The sequence below is a fragment of the Vicugna pacos genome, chromosome 13, assembly GCF_048564905.1.
Source record: "Vicugna pacos chromosome 13, VicPac4, whole genome shotgun sequence".
NCBI classification, from domain to species: domain Eukaryota; kingdom Metazoa; phylum Chordata; class Mammalia; order Artiodactyla; family Camelidae; genus Vicugna; species Vicugna pacos.
This window is the reverse complement of record NC_132999.1, coordinates 17,216,283-17,237,756: the sequence shown is the minus strand read 5'-3', so window position 1 is coordinate 17,237,756 and position 21,474 is coordinate 17,216,283. Positions and strand designations below refer to the sequence as shown.

Genomic DNA, 21,474 nt, shown 5'->3' with positions numbered 1-21,474 from the left:
AAGAAAGAAAGAAAGAAAGAAAGAAAGAAAGAAAGAAAGAAAGAAAGAAAGAAAGAAAGAAAAAGAAGAGAGAAAGAGCAAAGAGAGAAAGAAAAGAAAGAAAAGAAGAGAGAAGCAGGAAATCAAAATTAATAAATGTTACTTAAATGACTATTTCATTAATTATTAAACTTAACTTTCTTAAGAATTACAGTGACAACAATTTGTACATTTAATTTCCTCCCCGAGAGTTCTCAGATACACCTGATAAATGTTGGAAACATTATAGTCATGGGAAACAAAAGGAGTTTCTGCAACTAAATAATTTCAAAAACAAAATGATAAAAAAATTCTTTCAAAAGATTTTACCACAGGAAAAAATGGTTCTTTTGATAAGCTGTGAAGTGGGGCCTCCATAAATGACAGTGTCCAAGGCCTTTAAAAATATTAAGTACTAATGAATTAAGATTATTTTAAGACAGCAATGTGCTTTTTCTCTTTCAAATTAAATGAAACATCAACAAATAAAAATGAGTAAAAGCCCACAGTCAAATATTTCCTTTAATATGTTGCTTTCCTTCTTTATCTTTCTTTCAGAAATTCCCTATAGGGACTCCCCAAATTCACATCCCATAGACAGCCTGCGCCCTAGAGTGACATACATTCTGTGGATGACAGCTCTGACAGCGGCTGGCGAAAGCCCCCAGGGAAATGAGAGGGAATTTTGTCTGCAAGGTAAGAACCGTCCTTGTGGGAGAGCACGCTGGCTTCCTCCGTAGGCATGGAGTCCCACTACCTTTGATACGGAGATGATCAGATTTTTCTTTAATTCACTAACTACTTTCTTGCTGTTCCACCTTTGCACTTGCTATGTCCCCTAACTAGAGTGCCCTGCCATTTCATTGTCTGCTTGGAGACCATGTCTACTCATTTTTCAAAACTCAGCAAAAAACAAAAAGCAAGTCAGCAAAAATATTCCTCCAGAAAGCCTTCCCAAATGCACGTCTGTGTTTCCTTCATGATGTGCTACACTTGACCCCTGTTGAAAACTCTGAATCCACTAGGCAGGGGCTGGTATCTGTTCTTCTCATCGTCAAGGTCTAGAACGGCACCCAGCACATTGTGCTTGTTCACTAAATATCTGTTCAGTGAATGATGAGGACAAACTCAACAGCGACAACACAGTTGTTGCGTATCAGATAGTTGTTACGCACCAGCACTGCCTCAAGTGCTTTGCATGCTGTATTAGTTTGCTGGGGCTTTTGTAACAAGGTACCCACAAAACCAATGGCTTAAACCACAGAAATGTATTGCCTCAGAGTTCTGGAGGCTGGGAGTCTGAGATCAGGGTGTCAGCAGAATTGGTTTCTTCCCAAGGCTGTGAGAGATTCTGTTCCCCGCCTCTCATCTGTTGGGGCAGTCTTTGGCATTCCTTGGCTTCTAGATCTCCACCTTCATGTCACTTGGAGTCTTCCTTGTGTGTGTCTCTGTTCCCCTTCTTGTCATGTTGGATTAGGGGCCACACTACTCGAGTCTGACCTTATCTTAACTAATTACCTCTACAATGACCCTTTTTCCAAATTAGGTCACTTTCTGAGGTTCTAGAGGTTAGGAGTTCAGTATATGAATTTTGGGAGTGGGAGGACACAATTCAGCCCACGTAACCCTTACTTTTACTCATTTAATCCTGATCACGACCACGTAAAGCACCTGCTGTACATAATTACACCAGCTACACCACCAGGCACTCAACATGGAATGAATAAAGAAATGGGGGACTGGGATGCCTTTTTATAAGTGTGAGGGCAGAAAGATTACCCAAGATCATAGAGGTGGCAAGTGGCAAAACTACAAATCAAACCCAGACTGAGTCTCTGAAGTTAAACTTGAGAATAGGAGGAAGTGACCGAGCTCACCTGCGTTTCTTGCCGCTGTCTAAGTTACATTGTTTTCTCTGGCAGCGCCTGTTTGCATCTGCTCCAAACATGAAACGAGCTGTTCTTGCTTTGTGACATGGAGTGTCAAGTAGATCATTCAGGACTTTGTTGTTCTGTGCCAGATGCTCCTCCACGGGGAAAACCGACAGGCCCTCTTCACATCCCCCAGCACGCCCATGAAAGTTAACTTGTGTGCAGTTAATTGGATTCAGGACTCAACATTTTTCTACTCCTGGTACTCCAGACTTGGCCCATCTGCCCAGGAAGGAAGGCAGATGCTAATGTCAGATTGTACCAATTGTGTGGGGCGGTAACAAGGCTGCCTCCATTAACTCCCCCGTTTCAGCCCTGGGAACACACCTCTCACGGAGGCTGGCAGGTCTCTGGCCACTAGTCGCCCTGCTTGCCCTCCCTCCCAGCCCAACCTTCACTCTGCCAGAGGAAGAATCTTTCTGCAGGATCCCTGTGCTGATGTTCCACCAGCTACTGCAACACACCAGTGGTTCCCCAAGTGCTTTCAAGCTAGAATTCAGACTGCTTCGTTACCAAGCCCTGCACGACCTGGTCCTGTCCACCCATCTAGCTTCGTCCTCTGCCGCACACTCGTCGTTTATACTGGAAAGCAGGACCAGACTGACTGTGGTTGCAGACATGCTCACTGTTCCCTCCTTCCATGTGTTCTTTCTCCCCTAGCTTGTCCGCTTAGCCAACTCCTACCCACCCAACTCTAAACTTTTGGCATCCTGCCTTTAGGAAACCTTCCTGGGCTGCTCATAAAGCCATTCCCCGTGCTGTTCTCTGTGACACTGACTTGTACACGCCATTTTTGTGTGTATCCCATGGCATCATGGTTTACTGTGCACATGTTTACACATCTGTCTCCCGGACTACATTCGTGACTTCTTAAGACAGCAGAGCCCACGTTCTATTCATCTTTGTATCCCAGCACCTAACCTGGCCTGTTACATGGTTTAGACTCAATAAATGTTGGACGAATTAATGAAGAATTCCAACACATAGTAAAATACACGTTCATAGGAAGGAATCAGCAATTTCAAAGACCCTAGTTAGATAAAGGGCTTATCCAATGGTTTGGTAAGATTAATAGCTACCATTTCTTGAGGCCCCGTGTTCAGATACACTGCTGTGTGCTTTAAATACACCATCCCATCTTCACAACCACCTTTAAGGTAGATGTCATCATCCACCTTTTATAGATTGAGAATCAGGTCCACAGATCACACGCCAGTCAGTGGACTAGAATTCAGGTCTCCCAGTTCACAGCCAGTACTCTGTATACACACTCCCTTCCTTTCTGCCCCTGTTAGAGGAAGGAGCCCTTGCAGGGCTGGAGTTCCTCCCTAAAAACCATGGAATTGGCCCCTTTGGGCCTCTCTCTGCTGAATGGGCAAAGGTGAGTTGGCCTTGTTTCTGAGCTCAGCTGCCCACTACCCACAAGCTGTGGGTAAGGCCCAGTGGGTTCACACAACAGTCAGTATTTTGAAATGTTCATTGAAGATAACTCAGTCACAGGGTTTGCTGACTTTTCCTTTCAGGGAAAGCCAGTTGGAGTGCCTTTGTGGCACCGAGCGTTTGCATTGCTGTCATCCTGGTGGGCATTTTCTCAGTGCGTTGCTTCCGGCAAAAGTAAGTTTGTTACAACTGCCAATTTTGGTAAATGTATTTTTCTTTAAATGATAATAGCTATTGCTGCTGTCCGTCAAAGAAAAGGACACTCTCATAACTTGTTGGTAGCAGACTTAATTTATTGAACTTTTTGGGGTGACAGTATGTGTTAAATTTTTTTAAATGTTTAAACTTTGACCTAGCAATTCCCAACTAGAAATTTATTCTAAGTATATCATAGGTGCATGCAGATATTTTATGGCAAATATGTTCACTGAAGTATTGTTTATAAAAGGAAAACAATTTGAAGCAACCTAAATGCCCAATGATACGGGATTGGATAAATAAATCACAATATATTTATTTCATGCTATACAGCATACCATGCATTTATTAAAGATGTAGAAGAAAATTACACGGTATGAGTATTTGCTATATTATATTTTAAAAAGCAGGTTGCAAAGCAACATGTACTTTCATTTTTATAAAATAGTGCATACACACATGCACGCAGACACACAGGATATATCAGTTAGCATTAAATGTGGTTGTATGTAACATAAAAAGCCAAAATAACAGGAAAAACTAGCTAAGTTTCTTACACAGGTAAAGGAAGTAAATGCAGGTAAAGGGCTGGTGTACCAGCTCCCTAGTCATCAGGGACCTAGGCTCCTTCTCTTTCTGCTCCACTGTTCTGACATGGGCTTCCATCCTCAAGTTCAGCTTACAGTCCAATGGCTGCAGGGACTACAGCCATCATGCCTGCATTCTACACCTGCAGCAGAAGGAAGGTGCCCCCCGCCTACCTTTTCAGGAGCCTTCATGTGACGAAGTCACATGTGACGCTTATGATTACCTCTCACTGGCCAGAACTTGGTGAGGCAAGGGAGGCTTAAAACTGTGGCCATTTAGCTGGGCTTATTGTCGTTCCAGTAAATCAGGGTCCCCTTCCTAAGAAAAAGGTGAAAATGGGTATGGGATGGCAGTTAATACTCTCCACCCCAAGGATATACACCAAAATCTTAATGGTGGTTATATCAGGGGATAGAATCATAGGTGATTTTGACTCTGTTTAACTGAATTTTCTAAAATTTCTTTAAACGTGTATTACTTTGTGAAGGACATTTTTAAATGAGTTATTCAGTAGTTTTCTTCAGATGTTGTGTGAAGTAGGAGGAGAGGTCAAAATAAAACTAGCTCAGAGTCATTCCACTGGCCAGTGAACTTGTCTAAAAGCCTTTACATTTATTGAAGCTTTCCCATACATGATCGATACCTGAAAACAGAGCCCTCTTTAGGTAGACTTTGAAAAAGTTGAATTCAGAGAGTCAACTAGGATCACGTGATCCTCTTCATGGAAATAGTATCAATCAGTTAAGTTGGGGGCTTCTGCTGTTAATGAAAAAAGAAAAGAAAAGAAAAAGATGGCCCCAAATGTAGTGGCTTTAATAAAATAGTTTATTTTTCTCCCATGTAATAGTCCTAAGGTAAATCATCCAGGTTGTTTGGCAGGTCTGCTCCACACAGTCATTTCGAGGTCCAGTTGTCTTCCATATTATTGGTCCACCACCCCTTGGGTACTGTCCTCATCTGCGTGATCTGTACTGCATCACAGATACCTCTGCTCACATGTCTTTGGAAAACCTTAGTTACATGGCCTCATCTCATTTTGAAGGGCTAAAGACATGCCAGAAACTTTTTTTTTAATTAAACACCAAAGCTTATTAAAATCAAGCTTTTAAAAATGTTTCATATTGGTGTTGAATTTTTTTAAAAAATAGTCGAAATATTTAAGTTACATGCATATAAGAAGCATGTTTAGGATTTTTTTTCTTCTGTATCATAAAGTAATATAAACTCCCTTAAAAAAATTTCAAAAACAGAGAGCTGTAGAAGGAAAAAAAAAAGGACACATATTTCCTCTGATCACCAAATGCAACTGCTGTTAACAGTCTGGATATTTCCATATGGTATTTTTTTCTTGGCATTTTTTTTAAACTTGGTTATGTCCAAGCTGTTTATACCACTTGTATCCTGTTTTGTTCTTTGTTTTTTTACTTTTAGCAAAACAGTTTACTTGTTATTACAAGTTCTTTGTAAACATTCTAATTAACTAAACATAAATAGTAATCTCCCCAAGGGTGTTGCCATGTCCTCTTGTCTGCTGTTTTATCCCCAGCAAGTGGCACCTTGCTGGTCATACATTAGAGGTTCAGTCAATGTTTGTTGAATGAGTACTTGGGTGGACAGTGACAGCTAAACATTACACTGAGCAAAAGTTCCAGAGTTTATTTAGCAAACCCTAAGTGGTTGCATCACGGGTCTTTATCACCTGTCTAAACTTCACGGAAGACTAATCCAGCCTCGGGTGGTGCGTCGTCTTTCTCCTGCAGTGTTGTATGTTGCTCATTTGCATAGCCCTGCACTGAAGTCACTGCACTAGGAACCCGTGCTTCCGTGTGTGCACGTCTAGCCAGATACTGTTTTCTTTGCCTGCAGGGTATTTGTTCTCCTTTTGGCCCTCCGACCTCAGTGGTGCAGCAGAGAAATTCCAGATCCAGCGAACAGCACTTGGGCCAAGAAATATCCTGTTGTGGAGGTAAGGCATGAAGCCTGATGACCAGTCGTGGGGCTCTAGGGATCAGCACACCTGGGTCTCCCATTGTAGTTCCTGGGGACCCCGCGTGCTTAGGTCTGCTGGACAAGCTGCAGGCATGAGTGCTGGGTTACCATCTGAGTCATCACTCCCGTGCACAAGAGTTTTCTGATGCTTAGAACCAAAAGACTGAAATACTGAGAGCTTTTTATTCCTCTCCATGCCTTCTGTTCCCCTCCTCACTTACTTCATGTTCGCCACCTCAGCTTACTTCAAAAGAAAGAAAAAAGCAAGTGTATTTGCCGAGCACTAGCCCAAGCATTGGCTCATCCAGATTCAAGAGAACTGAAGCTTTACAGTGACGTTCCCAGTCCTATCTGAGCACAGAACAGATGAATAGAGCCCAGACTATTTTGGTCTCGGCAGGAAGCCAGTAAGTCATCCCACTGTGCACGGAGAAAGTTTTAAGGAAGGAGAGGCAGCTCAAAGGCAGCTCAGAGGAAACTGGGAGCTGCTGCTGCACAGTCCTAGGAGGGGAGAGCAGCTCACGGTGGGCCAGAGGGTCGACCTCTGGAGGACGGTCTGGAAGCTGAAGGCATCTGAACAGGGAGCAAGACCGTGCACTGAAGGGGAGCCACAGGGAGGAGAGCAGGTGTCCCTGTCCTTGTCACTGCCCGGGGCCTGGGCAGCCCCACCGTCTCACACCTCACAGCCCTCCCTCCTCCTCCAAGCTGCTTCTCCTCAGTCACCCGTGCATTCTCTCAGGCACACCCTTCCTCAGGCCAGAGGCCAGCACTACCAGCCCTGCTCAGGGAAAGAGCTGGTCCCAGCTGTGTCTGCCTCAGCTGGAATTGAAGTCACCGCAGTTTAGTGCCTCTGAAATAAGGCCACCTCTACCACTTACTATGTCAATGACTTTGAGCAACTTGCCAGATGATATGAGCGCTAAGTTTCTCCCTCTGCAAAACAGGAATTGACGATATCTCTAATATACACTGTTGTAAGGAATAAGTAAGATGCCATTTCAAGCACATGGGTCACACAAGGCAGGGGTGGTTCATTTTCTTCCCAGGAAGATTTATACTTGAGGTCTCCTCTTTCTCTTGAGGGGTTTTGTCCCTGTTAAGTTACAATAGCAAGAATGACAGTTACGTGTGTGGGGGTGTGTGTATATATATATATATATGTCACATATGTGATATACATGGCATATAATTACATATGCTATATAATAGTATTACATAGTGTTTGTGTTTGTATATATAAATATAACATTACTTTCTATATGCCAGGCACTTTAAAAACAGTTTTCATGCACTAACAGCTAATCTGTGCAACAGCTTTCTGAGGTTGTAATATTATTATCCTCATTTTTCAGATGAGGAAAGTGAGGCAGAGAGGACTCAGTAACTTACCCGGTGTTAGTCAGCTAGTAACTGGTGGATCATGGACTCACATACAAGTAGGATGTGCCATCTGCCATCACGCTGTACGTTCTGAAAGGTCTTGCACACAGGGTGAGAGGAGTGTCTCCAGCAGTCAACACCTCTGAGCTGAATAGACTAACTCAAGAGATATTCACACTCAGGCCCTCATTTGGTGGCAATATTGCAATAAGCTAGGGGAATGCACTCAAGAGGCTGCCACTGTTAGAGGGGACTCAGTTACCAGGAGTTGAATCAGCTGAGCTCTGCGCTGTCTCTCTCCCAGTGCTGAGATTCCACGGCCCCATGTCCTAAAAGCCTGAAATAGCCCAGTGGGGAAGCAGCTCTGGGTCAGTCGCGGACATCTGGCTCCCAAGCTGGTAGCTTTGGCGGCGTGGTCTCTTTGCCTCTGCCTGGGCATGAGGGGATAGAGAGGCATGTGGAGCCACTGAGGAACCCATAAAAAGCCTAGGAGAAATGCTGAGAAAGACACATAAAGGGTTAGAAAAAGTAACACAGGGGAAGAAATAGCAAATTGTGCCCAAAGCTGTACTGTATAAGTATGTTCATTGCAGCATTATAAATAGAAGCCAAACGCTGGACATAATGTAGCCTGCCATCAGGGGACAGGTTAAACTTACGGGTGTATCCATACAACAGGATGTTATGCAACTACTAAAAAAATGAGATCTGTGTGTCTAAAAAATCTCTAATATAGTTAAAAGTGACAAAAGCAAAGTTCATAATAATTGTCTAAAGTGGGTTCTCATTTCTCTAAAAAGGAGGATGATTTTGTACACACATTTACACACACACATGTGCACAGGATATTTCTGGAAGCCTAAATATGAAACTGATAATGATGATTGCCTTTGGGGAGGTGGATGAAGGCATGAGGCCACTTAAATTTTCGTTACAAATTCCCTTTGAACTTAAAAAAAAATTTTATAATACTATGTACATGTATTTCTTTTGCAGAAATAACCAGTGAATTAGAAAATTTAACTTAAACATGCCATCTATGCCGAAGGCCATGTGGCAGCCTCAGAGCCCCAGGTCACTTGACCCTTGAAGGGGTAGACTATTTTTAAAGACCCAAACTGCTCTCCTGGTGCCAGGCTGAGGCAGACATCAGAAACACAATAGTGTTTCACCTCCAACAAAATGTGCTTTGAGTTCTCAGGCTTTGTATCCCACAACCATTTTTTAAGATGTGGCTAAAAAAAAACCACAGGTTTTAGCTGTGGAGGAAAAGGCTCAATCATAAAGGGATCATGGGGATGTTACCCATTTTGAGCTTGTAGAAGCTTAAAATAGTTTCCATGATGTACCTGAGCTAATAGTAAGTGGTCCAAGAGGCCCTTGCCTCAGGACTTGTCAGCCAGGGGCCTGCTTTGTAGAAGCAGCCTCTGTTGAGGCTTTCACAAAGGCAGAGTGAATGCCTCGCCTTGTGAAAACAAGCCTCACCCTGTGTGACCTCCTCCACGTCGGTGGTGGCAGTGCTTTGGCAGCTGCTGGCCATGTTCCAAGCCAGACCACTGTGCCACAGCCAGTTTGCACAGCGATAGGAAAAGAGCAGGCTCCCAAGACAGGACACATACCCTCTGCGTGGTCAGGGCCCTTTGAGGCCATCTGCCCTGAGAAAGCACTGTCATACACTTTTTGGACACTTGCCGTGCTTCAGGCAAGAGGGAGGGCATCAGAGGCCTTCCAGACCAAACCATTCTTGCCCAGCTTGGCATCTTGACGGATGAGGGAACCCAAGACCAGGAAGACAGATTGAGTTTTCCCAAGTTGTAGAGACTCAGAGTTGGGACTAGTCCTCAGGGTTTGCCCTGTCCCAAGACTATTTTTTGTCATCCTGCTCTTCCCTTAAGACATAGTCTCTACTTGCATATAGCTGACAGACATGTTTAAAAAAAAAAAGTTGACAGTATAAAGGCTCTTACGCCAAGAACCTAACAGGTGGTTTCTTCGCTGCTGTTGGAGTCCAGTGGAGGAAACAGCCACTAGGGGCTTCCTGAAAGCGGGCTTTGGAGCTCTGCTTCGGAAAGACCAAGCAGTCAACGTAAAAGATAGTTTGGAAGATGTAAAGAGAGACCAATAAACCATAAAAAGAAATGTTAGGAGAGTGCTTGAACTTGGACTCAGGAATCAGCAGTAAGTTTGGGAGGGAAAGATGTGACATTGAAGAGCTGGTAACGAATTAGATGTTGAGAGAGATAAAGCAAGAAAAGTAACAGATAAAATTAGCTGTGGGGAACAAAGTATGAAAATTTCTTCCAGAAAAGTTATTTCAGAGAGGTCTTCCTTAAGAGAAGAACTGACAAGGATATTACACTACCAAAAACCTTTCAGTAATTATATCAAAGTTCAAAGTCCTTAACATCCCTTGAAAGTCCCTTCATCATGTGACCTCCGTCTATTTCTGAAGCCTCAGTGTGCCTGTCATAAAAAGAACTAGCAGGTTCCAGAATAGACCAGTTCTCCTTGCCCACCCCGTCTCTGCCTAGAAGATACTATACATTTCTCAGCATTCAGCTCTAGTGTGACCCTTTAATAGTCTTGCCTCCTCCCCAGACGGATGCAAGCTCAGCCTTTCCTTTGCACCCACTGTGCCCTCTATGCTAGAGAAGCAGCAGCTGGTGCAGTTTGACTCACCAGAAACAGTCTAGCTGAAGGTTGAGCGGGACGGTGAATCACTCACTAGTTGGAGGTTGGAAGGAGTCCATGGCTCCTGCCTGTCTGCCTCCCCAGTGGTGTTAACTGCTTCTCCTACCTACCAAGTCAAGGCCCACAGTGTTCTGCCTTGAGCTGACTAGCTTCATGGAGGCCTTATGTACCCTGGAGCGGTCGGCTGTCAAGGCTGCTTACTCAGTGTAGCCATATGAGCTTCTTCCTCCTCTTTCTCAGGAGAAGACGCAGCTGACCTTGGATAGGCTCCTGACAGACTGGCCCACTCCAGAAGAACCTGAGCCCCTGGTCATCAACGAAGTCCTTCATCAAGTGACCCCGGTCTTCAGACATCCCCGTCACCCCAACTGGCCAGAAAAGGGACAAAGAGTCCAAGATCACTATACCTCTGAGGAAGACACAGGATACAGTGCCTCGAGCCCACCACCTCCAAGAGCTCTCACAACAGAGGCAGGACAAGTGGTGGATCTGTACAAGGTGTTGGGGAGCAAGGGCCCCAACTCAAAGTTGGGACACCCAGCCAGCCCCTTGACAGTCCTCCAAGTGGACTACCTTCCTACCCACGAGGGCTACTTACCCTCCAATATAGATTATCTCCCCTCACATGAGGCTCCCGTAGCTGACCCTCTGGAAGAACTGCCTCAGCACATCTCTCTTTCTGTTTTCCCCTCAAGTTCCCTTCACCCACTCACCTTCTCCTGTGGTGACAGGTTGACTCTGGATCAGTTAAAGATGAGGTGTGGCTCCCTCATGCTCTGAGTGGCAAAGCCTAAAGTTTGGAAAGTCAACGTGCCCCCAGCCAGCACAGCAAGCCCCATCTGCCATCCTCCCAGCCCCCTGCTCCGGTGCTCATTGCCTTGGGTGCTGCCATTGGGTCTGGCTGCAGCCAGAGGGCAGGTAAGCCAGCTCAGGATGAATCTCAGGAACTAATAGTTGGCTGTACCCCAAATACCTCATCTTGCCTTCTCCACAGCCTTACGATTACATCCTTCACTGTGTGGACTTGAGACTACAATCTGGGTACTGCACTGGGGCAGGTGGTGCGGTGGTCAATGCCCGTAACCTCCATGTTGTCCAAGGGTCAACTGTATAAAGCAGCTACTACAAACCGGGTCTTATGTCTAGATCAGTACTGCCCAGTACGCCTGAGATACAAGTATTCTATGTATATCTGCACTGTTCGGTAGAGTAGGTACTAACCACATTGGCCACTGACCACTTTGGAATGTATCTCTAGTATGACTGAGGAACTGAATTTTTATTGTAATTAAAGTAGTCACATACAGCTATTGGCTACTGTGTTGGAGAGCACAACTCCAAATGATGGACGTGTTAGTGAGAATTATTGGTTACCTTCAAAACAGATCAACCTCATTTTACATATGAAGGCATAAAAGATCCTGGTGAACACCAATATAAAAGGGCTCCCAAGACGGTCATGGCTGTCCTTATTTGTAGAAGCCTAAGAATGTACCTCTCCCTTAGTTTTGATAGTTTATTTTGTCTTCACCCTTTTTCAGTGAGTCAACAGACGCTTGACAGAGGAAAGCTACTACTAAACCCACTATAGGACCTTGGGCAAGCAGCCTCCCCTCTCTGAAATCCGATGTTTTGTAAAGAAGTGGGCCCTTGCGTTTCCTCTTCTTTCTGCTGCAGCTGATGCTGCCTTTAAGATCACAGCTACCTCAGGGTCTAATACCCTACTGCCAAGATTGCACTCATAAATTGTCCCTTCTGAAGGCATTCTGCTTTCTTTCCTCAGGAAGACTCTAAACTGGTCCTCAGACAGCTCAAATTGAGCCTAGAAGATAATTCTCTTTTCCCCAGCACTAACTTGGAAAGCTTTAAAGCTGTGCTCTCTGGCTTGTCACCCTCCCTTCACCCATCATTTCTTCTGTCCTTTAACTACAGGCACTTCTGCTAAGCTGGTAGAGAAGAATCTTAGTCTAACTGCTAATTGTACCCTTCCCAAAAGAACAGGATGAAAGGTCCAGGAACCTTTTTTCTCAAATTCCTGTCAAGCCTGGGTCCTACACCCTACCAGCATCCCGCCCAAACACTGGATCTGAGGTGGCTCTGATTCACCAGATGTCCCTTAGAGCTCTAGACATTGAAATGAGCATTCGCTCTGCTTGTTCATGTTTAACTCTTCATCCATGCTTCCTACCATTTATTCCAGACTTAACTTTTCACCCAGGCTTTATTTGAAAACCTTAAGTTTCTTCCTTACATCTCCATTCTACCCTATTTAGCTGCTGTGTAGAAACCCCCACCATGGTCCCTTGCATCTCAGTAGCTTCAGCATCGGATTTTCCACACCCAGGATGGGGAGCCCCTTGTTTGACTGTTTGCAATGGGCCACGACAAAGCCGCCACCTCAGAAGCAGGGCAGTCTGTCGCTTCTTGACAATGAAAGCCAGCTTCTTTCTTCTTAATACCTGCTTTTTCATTTATTTGCTTTCCTTTTGATAACCTGATAACCACCTTAAATCACTCTTCCCCACCACTTCTGGCCTCAACACACAGGTCCCAGTCTCCCTTTTATCCCCCACACCCCTTCCCTTCCCTTAAAGCCCCAGCTGGTACTGCAGTCCTCATTTGTTTTCCTTAAAAGGTTTTTAAAAAAATTTAAAAAGGGAGACTTCTTGACTCCTGAAGTCTCCTTCTAAGGATGCAGAGGCCTCTTCAGTGCTCCCCTAGCACGGTGCACTTACTTCCTCAACTGGACTGTGAATAGCTTGAAGGCAGGAACCATGGCAATCTGTTTCTCCAGCACTGTGCCTGGTTCATAGTAGGCTATCGATAAAAAGCAAAAGATGTCTCCTGCCATCAACAAGTTTCATCTTGTTCCTTCTGTTACAGAAGCGAGTCTGGTTGTGTCTCTTCCTCTTTAATGAGACAATTGAGTTTGCTTGTAATCCTCTTCATTCCCAACCGCATTCTACCCTACCATTTACTGACAGCACCACTGTAATACATGTGGCAGTTCATTACTTTAAAAAATATTTGAGCATGCTCTTGGCTACTCACTCTGCCAGATAAAAAGTCCTCTTGCCACGAATGACAGGATGGGTAACCTCATCCTGCCCTTGCCCCAGCTTTTACAATCCACCTTCCTGCCCACACACAGTCAAAATCCCATCAGATAGCCTAGTTTACTAGGACTGGGTAGGGCTCAACAATATTCATATAGTCAGGCTTTCATTCCTCAGGAAAATTAGCAACGCTTTAAATCCTTACTCCTGATGTACATCTGAAAGCCAACCCAGAAATCTCTGCTCTATTGAAACACATCAAATTCCTTAATTCTCTGGGACCTAAATACTATAGAGAGAGTCCAAGTTCATTCTCATGAATTCATGAGAATCGCCACCAATTCTTGTGTACCGATCATTATCTTGAATTATTCCTTAAAAGGGCCAGCAATTCTATTTTCCGGGCCTCTGACTTCCTTATAGGGAGTCTAGTTCTTTCCCTCTGGTGCCTTTTCCCCTCCACCCCATCCCAGTCTCTCAGCTTCCATTAATAGCTTACAGCTGCAACTCACCAAAGCCCAGAGGCCAGTGAAAGACATGCCAAACTAGGCACCTTTTAGTCCATCCCCCATGTTGGATTCTTGGTTTTTCTACGTCAAGCTCTTTTTCTTTCACCTGACGTAGTTGTCGTCTATCCCAGTATCGCTGCTGAAACCCTCCAAAGGAGCCGTTTTTCTCTTCCTAGTCTGCAGAACTCAAGGACATTCACAATATCCACCCTTATGAAAGGCTGATAGGTGAACCCTCAAATTAATCACTCTCTAGAATGAGATCAGAAAGGCCTCTTCTTCCCCCTAAAAAAAAAAAAAAGATAAGCAATTCAATCAATTGGCCAACTGGAAATAAACAAGTCAGATTTTTACATCACAGACTATCCTAAAATAAATTTCTAATTAAAACTTTGCAAAACACAAGTCAGATAAAAACATTTGCAAGATATACCAAGATAACTTAATAAGGTGCTCTTATAGATCAATATGAAAAAAGCCAGTGCTTCAAAGAAAAATGGACTGAATGAGAAACTCACAAAATACGTGTAAATTACTCAATAGGCATGAAAAAAAACTCACCTGTAATCAAAAATAAAAATTAAATACCATTTTTCCCTTACCAAATTAGCAACATTAATGAAAAAATAAGCCAGTATTAATCAGAGAACTGCATTTGGCAACCAGGAATGTTAGCTGGTTCCTTTCTGGAGACAGCTGGGCAGTATTTAATAAAATGTGAATAAGCAACTCCACTCCTAGCAATGTAGACTTAAAGAACAGTATAAATATAAACTGAATAAAGGATTTATCACAGCGTTGATTAGAGGAGCCTAAATGTCCTTCAGTAGGGATCTGGTTGAATCATCTATACAATAAAACACTGAATTTCATTGAGTCTAAGACTCCACCAATTTTAGGACGCCCCATTATTTTGTTATGAGTAGGAAAAAATGTTCATTAAACAGTAATAGGCCACTGATTTCTATGGTGCACATTTCCCCCATCCTCCCACACACATTTTAACATACCTGAAATGAGGATAAATCTGAGAATTGATGAAAAGCATGCTAGTCAGTCTTTTAAAAAATATAACACTATTTGACAAGGAAATGGTTAATTACAAATGGCTGAATAGAATAATGTCACTTTTATATAAATCAATACAAAAAAAATCTAAGTAATATACACTAAAATGCTAACAGTGGCTACATCCAGCCATAGGTTTTCTTAATTACATTTTTGCATTCTTTTCATCACAAATACTCATTTCTCTTGTAACTGAATAAAGTTAATGAAATAGAAAATATTACCAATTCCTTTCCAAAGACCTGAGGCAGTGGGTCCTAAAGACAGACTACCAACTACTTTCCTTATGGCCCACATCTCTTTCAGCCTCCACCTTCTCTGGCACTTCCACCCTTGATACTCTTGTCAGAAGTCAGAAAAGACAAAGTAGCTGACACACTAGATGAGGGTGGGGGTTGGGGATGTTAGGGTAATAACTGAAGAATGGATCTTTGAAATACAAAGTTTATATAACAAGCCAATATTTGCCTTATTTCCATTCTAATAGGAATTAATAATGATCAATAACCTCTAACACAGTACTTAATACATGCAGTTTTTAACGGCTGTAACTCAGTTCTCACCACGGCTGGTTAAGGTAGGTGTTATCTCCACTTGAGAGATGAGGAAACAGATACACATTAAGTAACTTAACCAAAGGCACACAATTAGTACTTGATTCCAGATAGTCGAGTTTTGGAGCATAACTTTCAACTACTCTGTGATTCTTTTCTATGCAAATGACTGTACTACAAATTTACATCAATTGGGGTTCTGACTATAGTTGACTATAACTGTGATTCTATAAAAATCTTTGAAGCTACTGGTACTAAGTAGCCAAAAACTGGCACTTCCATACTTCTAAAGCTCTAGCTCCTTCTTGGTACTTGAGAAATCTACCTAAAAAGCAGTAAATCTTAAATGACACCAGGACAAATCTGGCACTCCTGAATTTGCTAACTTACCCACCCAGCTAATCTAAATCCTACCATACAAGGCACACTATGTAGGCCATAGATGGGAAATAACACCCCTGAAAAAGTCCGATTTAACGAAATTGTTAAGTGGAGTATATAAAACTATGAATAAAAAACACTATGCTTTTCAAATAACCTGAGAAGTTTGTCCTCTCAAATTAAAATATCTATAACCCCACCCAACTTACCTGATTTTTTCCTAAACATGGCTATTTCTTAAGCAAAAAATTATTAGGGCTGCATTTGACTCAATTTTGTTGTTTGTATGAATTGTTGAAGCATAAATAAATGCCTTTCCTTCATTCTCTGGTAATTGGTTCCACATTAATAGTCCTTTCTTAAATTTACAAGTGGCAAAACCATTCTTACATTCGTTCTGTGATTTCAGTCACATCTCCAGCATACAAACCTATTATGTGCTACCATGGCGTCCCTTTCAGTCAATTCAGGCCATTTTCAATTTCCACAACTGTAAGGAATTCTGCTACTAGAGATCCTGGTCTTGTCGAGGCAAGAGAATGTCAAGTGAGGCTAAAAATACTTTCCTTTTTCCAATTTCAGATATTTTACTGCCCATAGGTAATTGGACCCAATGAAATACTATAAAAGCTATTATGAGATTCTTACAGAGACTTGTTTTCAAAGGCCCCAAATTTTCACCATTGAGGAACAAGCCAGACATTTTTTACTAGTTCAAAAAAACTGCAAAACTAGTCTTTTGAAATTGGATGAAAATTAATAACAAAAAACACTTGTCCTTTTAGGAAACAAAACCTCAATTCATTTGCTAAAATGGCAATTATGTATCTATCTGCACATTAGCTGAGAATCCAGCCCATGTTAACCTGAGGGTTTTTCCTGTTACCTAAAGCATAGCCTGGAAACCTCATTCCCCAGCCAAAAAACTCTTCCAAGGTGGTAATAGGATGTCACGAGATATAATTTAGAAGCAGAAATCTTTATCCCATCATAAATGGAGTAAAAGACCATTTGCCTTTTGTTTTTTACACTATAGAAAACACCTGCTTCCTAAGTTTTCTCTTGTCTCACATTCCTACAACTGCGTATGACTGGATTCCTTTGCATTCCTGTAAACACTCCCTTTACCTTACCCTCTCTGGTCTACGGCAGGATAGCTTTCAGAGCAGTTGCACGTTTTTTTTTAAACACCCACTTTTGACCTGCTTGCAATAGATTAAAATAATTTACAAAGATAATTAAGTCAATACGTAATTTCTTTAAAGTTTAATAACTCTGTAAGTAGCAAGAAATTAATGATCCTGAAAAAAGGGAGGAGGGTGGACATCCATGCTTTCCTGTAATTGGGAGGTGCTGGTCAAAGTTCTTCAAGCAATAGTATAATGGCAATTTCCTCTTAATAAACTGTCCATTTTCTTCTGAAGTGAACTTTTTCCTCAGATGATTTGTAAGTATTTTCACTTAGCATTACATGGCATCCAAAGCCCTCTCAAACGGTCAACGTGACTTCCAGCTCTACCATTTGACTCAAGATGCTAGGGTGAGTCAGGGTGGGCCAATCCAATTGTTAATTAACACTGTTCATCCACTGGATTTTGCTGATACAGGGACAAAGTACCACTCAATCTTCAAGGTATACTATTATGAACAAAATACAGTGGTCTGAAACACACACAATATACCAGGCTGGGTATGCAGATTTCCTTCATGTAACTAGTGACCAACGAACATCTGTATTAAAAGTGCTTTTATCCAGTCTCAGCCTTCCTATGCATTTTTAAGAAGCTACTAAAATTTTAGTACCTAAGTGAAGTCTTGATAAACATATGTACAAAATCAAGCTGAAACCAAATTATCTGTAGTTTTTAGGAAAAATTCTTTTTACTGGGGAAAAAGATGTGGAAGCATCACTAGAAATTCAGAATTTCCAGGAAGACAAACTGTCTCTAAACAGAAGGATATGTGTTTTGTTCGTTTCACCAGTCATATAAGCCTAAACATTTCCAGCTATGAAATTGGGGGAGGAATCTACCATCTTCTTTGATGTGTTTAGCCAATTTCTATACAACCCCTGGCAGCCTGAGCACTTTGACAAAATACCTAAACATCTAACTTTCGTCAGAGTGTGGTTACCAAACAAAGCAACATTTCACTATGAATGTTTCACACTTTGGGTGCAATGATCCAATGTGCAAAAGTTCTTAGAACAAAATTTCTGACATTATTCATCAGTTAATAAAAAACTTTAGTCTCACTCTAATAAAATTCTGGGCAATATCAAGAAACAAGTTCATCTGGATCACTTCATACTAGGTAGGTGAAAACCAGTGCCATTTCTTCAAACTGTAAGTCCTAAAATCCTTAAGACAAATCAGCTACATCTGCAGTTAAGGTGATACAGTGTAAACATAAACAATCTGTCCAAACATAAACTACTTCCCACTTCCCTGGCTCAGTTCTCCAAATAACATCATCCTAAGTATCAGCCCTTTGCTTTTCTCATTTCCATACCAGTAACACTTACACATCTATATAAGGAATAAAGCCACAGGAAGATCAGTTCAGAGCAACCATTTCATCACCTGGTATTGTCACAATACTTTTGAAAAATCCGTAAGGTACCAGAATTGTCAAATAGTAGTTATCACCAGGTATCTCTTTTGTCTTCCAAGCACAAGACTTAGAATATACATTCAAGTACACCAGGAATGGTCATACCCACCCCCGGTAGCCAAAAGGGACAAATGTTACTAATTTAACACTACCTACATTAACACCTCAAGCAAAAATGTAATTTGGTAATCATTTTCTAACTTGTATGAGTCATTTCTCACCTTTTCTTCCCTTCCATTTAGAAGTGAACAATGGACTGTTATTTAAGACAGAAGTAATGGCACAAAAGCTAAATTCTGCCCAAATGGATAGCCTCCTGACTAAGCTGAAACGCAGTCCTCAGAAGCCATTAATTCCTGCCCCAGTTCAACCTATGGAGTTAATTAAAATGGGCATTTGTTTTCTTATCTATACAAAATGTTCGTAATTCTCATTTTATGGAAAATCAATTTAGTTCAACAGAGATGTCAGCATTAAGTGATGAGAAGTGCCACTAAATGTGCAAAACTATAGTCATGGCATTAACTGCACAGCAAATTTATACTTTGACAGCTTTTCAGAATATACTTAAGTTGCAAGCTACATCTTTTAAAAAAAAAATAAAATATCATCTTTACTAAGAAGCTGCCTGGTATCTTGCCCTTATTCTGACTGGGAGTTAAGAGGTTAAAAAATATTGCTTTCAGCTATTTATTAATTTCACAACCTCCCATGGGGTAGGGTGATTTAATCTGCACCTAGAACTAAACTTTAAAATTTTTGAAGAACCTACATGTAGACCTGGGAGTGACGGCTTAGATCAGGGGTCAGCAAATACTTTCCATAAAAGGACAGGTGTTTTAAGTTTGTGGGCTACATACATCTTTGCAGAATATTGTTTTTAATCTTTTTAAAAATGTAGAAGCCATTCTTAGTTCAGGGACTGTACAAAAACAGGCCACAGGCTGAAATGTGTTGTGCCCTGGCCTAGATGTAGCACTTTATTTAAATAATCCTCTTTTCCAACATTAGTACTTTCCTCTGTGGCCAAAATCTTAACAGCTCCAATAACGTATATCCTAGTCACTTTCTGAAATTAAGCCTCTTGTCTTTTAGGTTGCCTTTCCCTGTATTACTGATTTAATGAATTTTCAACCACTTTTCATGTAACCATCTCTGTATTTGTCTAACTTAAATCAAGATTCTCAAGTTGAGAGAACACGTCATAGGTAAACCCAGGCTGAGCAAAAATTAAGCCCAAATTTCTGAAAGCTGACACTTTATATAGCTCAGTGATAAAACCTGACAATTTTACGTTTATAAATTATTTCACTGATCAGTAGGTCTTGACGTTTGACTGTGGATTTTACTGCCTGTTACTAGATATACTCTGCAAAACGTACTAGTCATCATGTTCTGGGCTCTCCTGTTAACTTGGGGATCTGAGTTGTAAGTGTTCTGACTCCCTAAACAATTATATTTTAACCTCAGTAGATTTACGCATGTCTGAGTTAGAATCTTTTTCTAAGCATGTGTTTACTTTCCTTACAAAATAGAGTTGCAGGCACCTGAGAGGCTTAGAACTTGCTTTACCAATTACTTCAATGTTGGGATAGATGTCCATTAGTATACCTAATATAATCTTACCTTGAAGTCAGAATCATCCACAGTAGCTTCACATTTCTCCCTAAGTTTATTAACCTTTTGTTTACTCTTCCCATATGCTAGTGCTCGTAAAGATATATTAAAAAAAAAAAAACCAACACAGAGAATTTAGACTTTCTATGCAACTCCCTAACGGCATTAACATTTTTCTATTTCAGGACAACCCTCTATAGCAATTAGAAAATAACACAATCAGACTGAATACTTAATATTCTCCCTCCACACCCACACCAAAAACAAGCCCAATATATTTACAACTCTAGATATGTCCACCTCCACTTTTTAAATAAAACTGTGTAAAGCAACCTAGATGTATAGTGCCTTTTAAAATCTTTCATAATTCCAGAGGTCTCAAAATATTTAACTATTAAAAAAAAAGACAGACCTTATCCCAATCATCTTAATGCAAACTGAAAATATCTTCATAGAAAATACAAATTCTGGCATTATTTCCATTTAAAAGTATCAAGATACAAGTTCACTAAAACATTTTATCACCCACCATTATTATTTAGGTATCTGTATCCATTAAGGGATTTTCTTTAGAGTATTACACTCTGCTTATAAAAACAAAAACAAAAATCTCCTGACATTCAGTATGATTAACAACCTTCACATTCAAAACCTGGTTCACTAAGAAATGTCATTGTCAAGTGAATCCTTGAAATTCATTCTACAATAATTCAAATTATAATTAAAATAGGTATCCCTTCCAAATGTTACTCCACAGCCTGGCTTAACAAACACCCCACATAAATAAGACCTAAGTATAAGGAGAAAAAATGAAATATAAGCATTACCTTGGGGGTGCACACACAGGTCAGAAAACACATGACAATAAATGGGCTCCTATTTGATTGTTTTTATGACTTTTAAGAAGTGAGCATGAAAATAAAATCTTTATTTTCAGTTATTACCCACCAATAAGAGAAAAGTTAGGTTCACAGTTTTAGCTCTTGACACAAAGTGAACTAGGAGGCAAATTTACATCCATCAGAAACAGCTAATGGACCAACTTTCTAAATCCAGGCTATCTTGAAAGCTTGCAACATACCAGATATTGCTGTGTATTCTCTAGTGACAGAATGCCAGCAATGGCTGACAATGAGAACTTGTGAAGTGTTTTTAATAGGTGTTTTCTATATGCTGCTAGAAATCAAGAGGTTTATAAACATGTTACTTGTTAAGATACTTTAAAGTCTAAACACACCTTGTATGAGTGTGTTTAGGAGGACGTATGTTGCAATCTCAAGAGGGGTCAATAGTCCATATGGACTAAGTTAATACTTGCCTCTGGGTAGCAGGTATGTTTGTAAATATAAAATTATGTTAAACATTAGCACCAGTGCAGAACATGCTCAGCATCATAAGATCCAAAACACCAGCACAAGTTTATCCATCATTAAAAAAACCA

General features: G+C 41.3%; 1 protein-coding gene across 6 annotated transcripts in view; it reads left to right on the top strand.

Annotated features, from left to right (window-relative positions):
* The window catches only part of IL12RB2 (interleukin 12 receptor subunit beta 2), a 70,864-nt gene extending 56,935 nt beyond the window's left edge, over window positions 1-13,929 (top strand). For all 6 annotated transcript variants that reach the window (XM_072974228.1, XM_072974225.1, XM_072974229.1 and 3 more), the window contains 4 exons: window positions 577-714; window positions 3,473-3,563; window positions 6,042-6,141; window positions 10,476-13,929. In XM_072974228.1, coding sequence (XP_072830329.1) covers window positions 577-714; window positions 3,473-3,563; window positions 6,042-6,141; window positions 10,476-11,015 — 869 coding nt within the window. In that variant the 3' untranslated portion in view covers window positions 11,016-13,929. The remainder of the gene's footprint in view (window positions 1-576; window positions 715-3,472; window positions 3,564-6,041; window positions 6,142-10,475) is intronic.
* The last annotated feature ends 7,545 nt before the right edge of the window (window positions 13,930-21,474 follow it).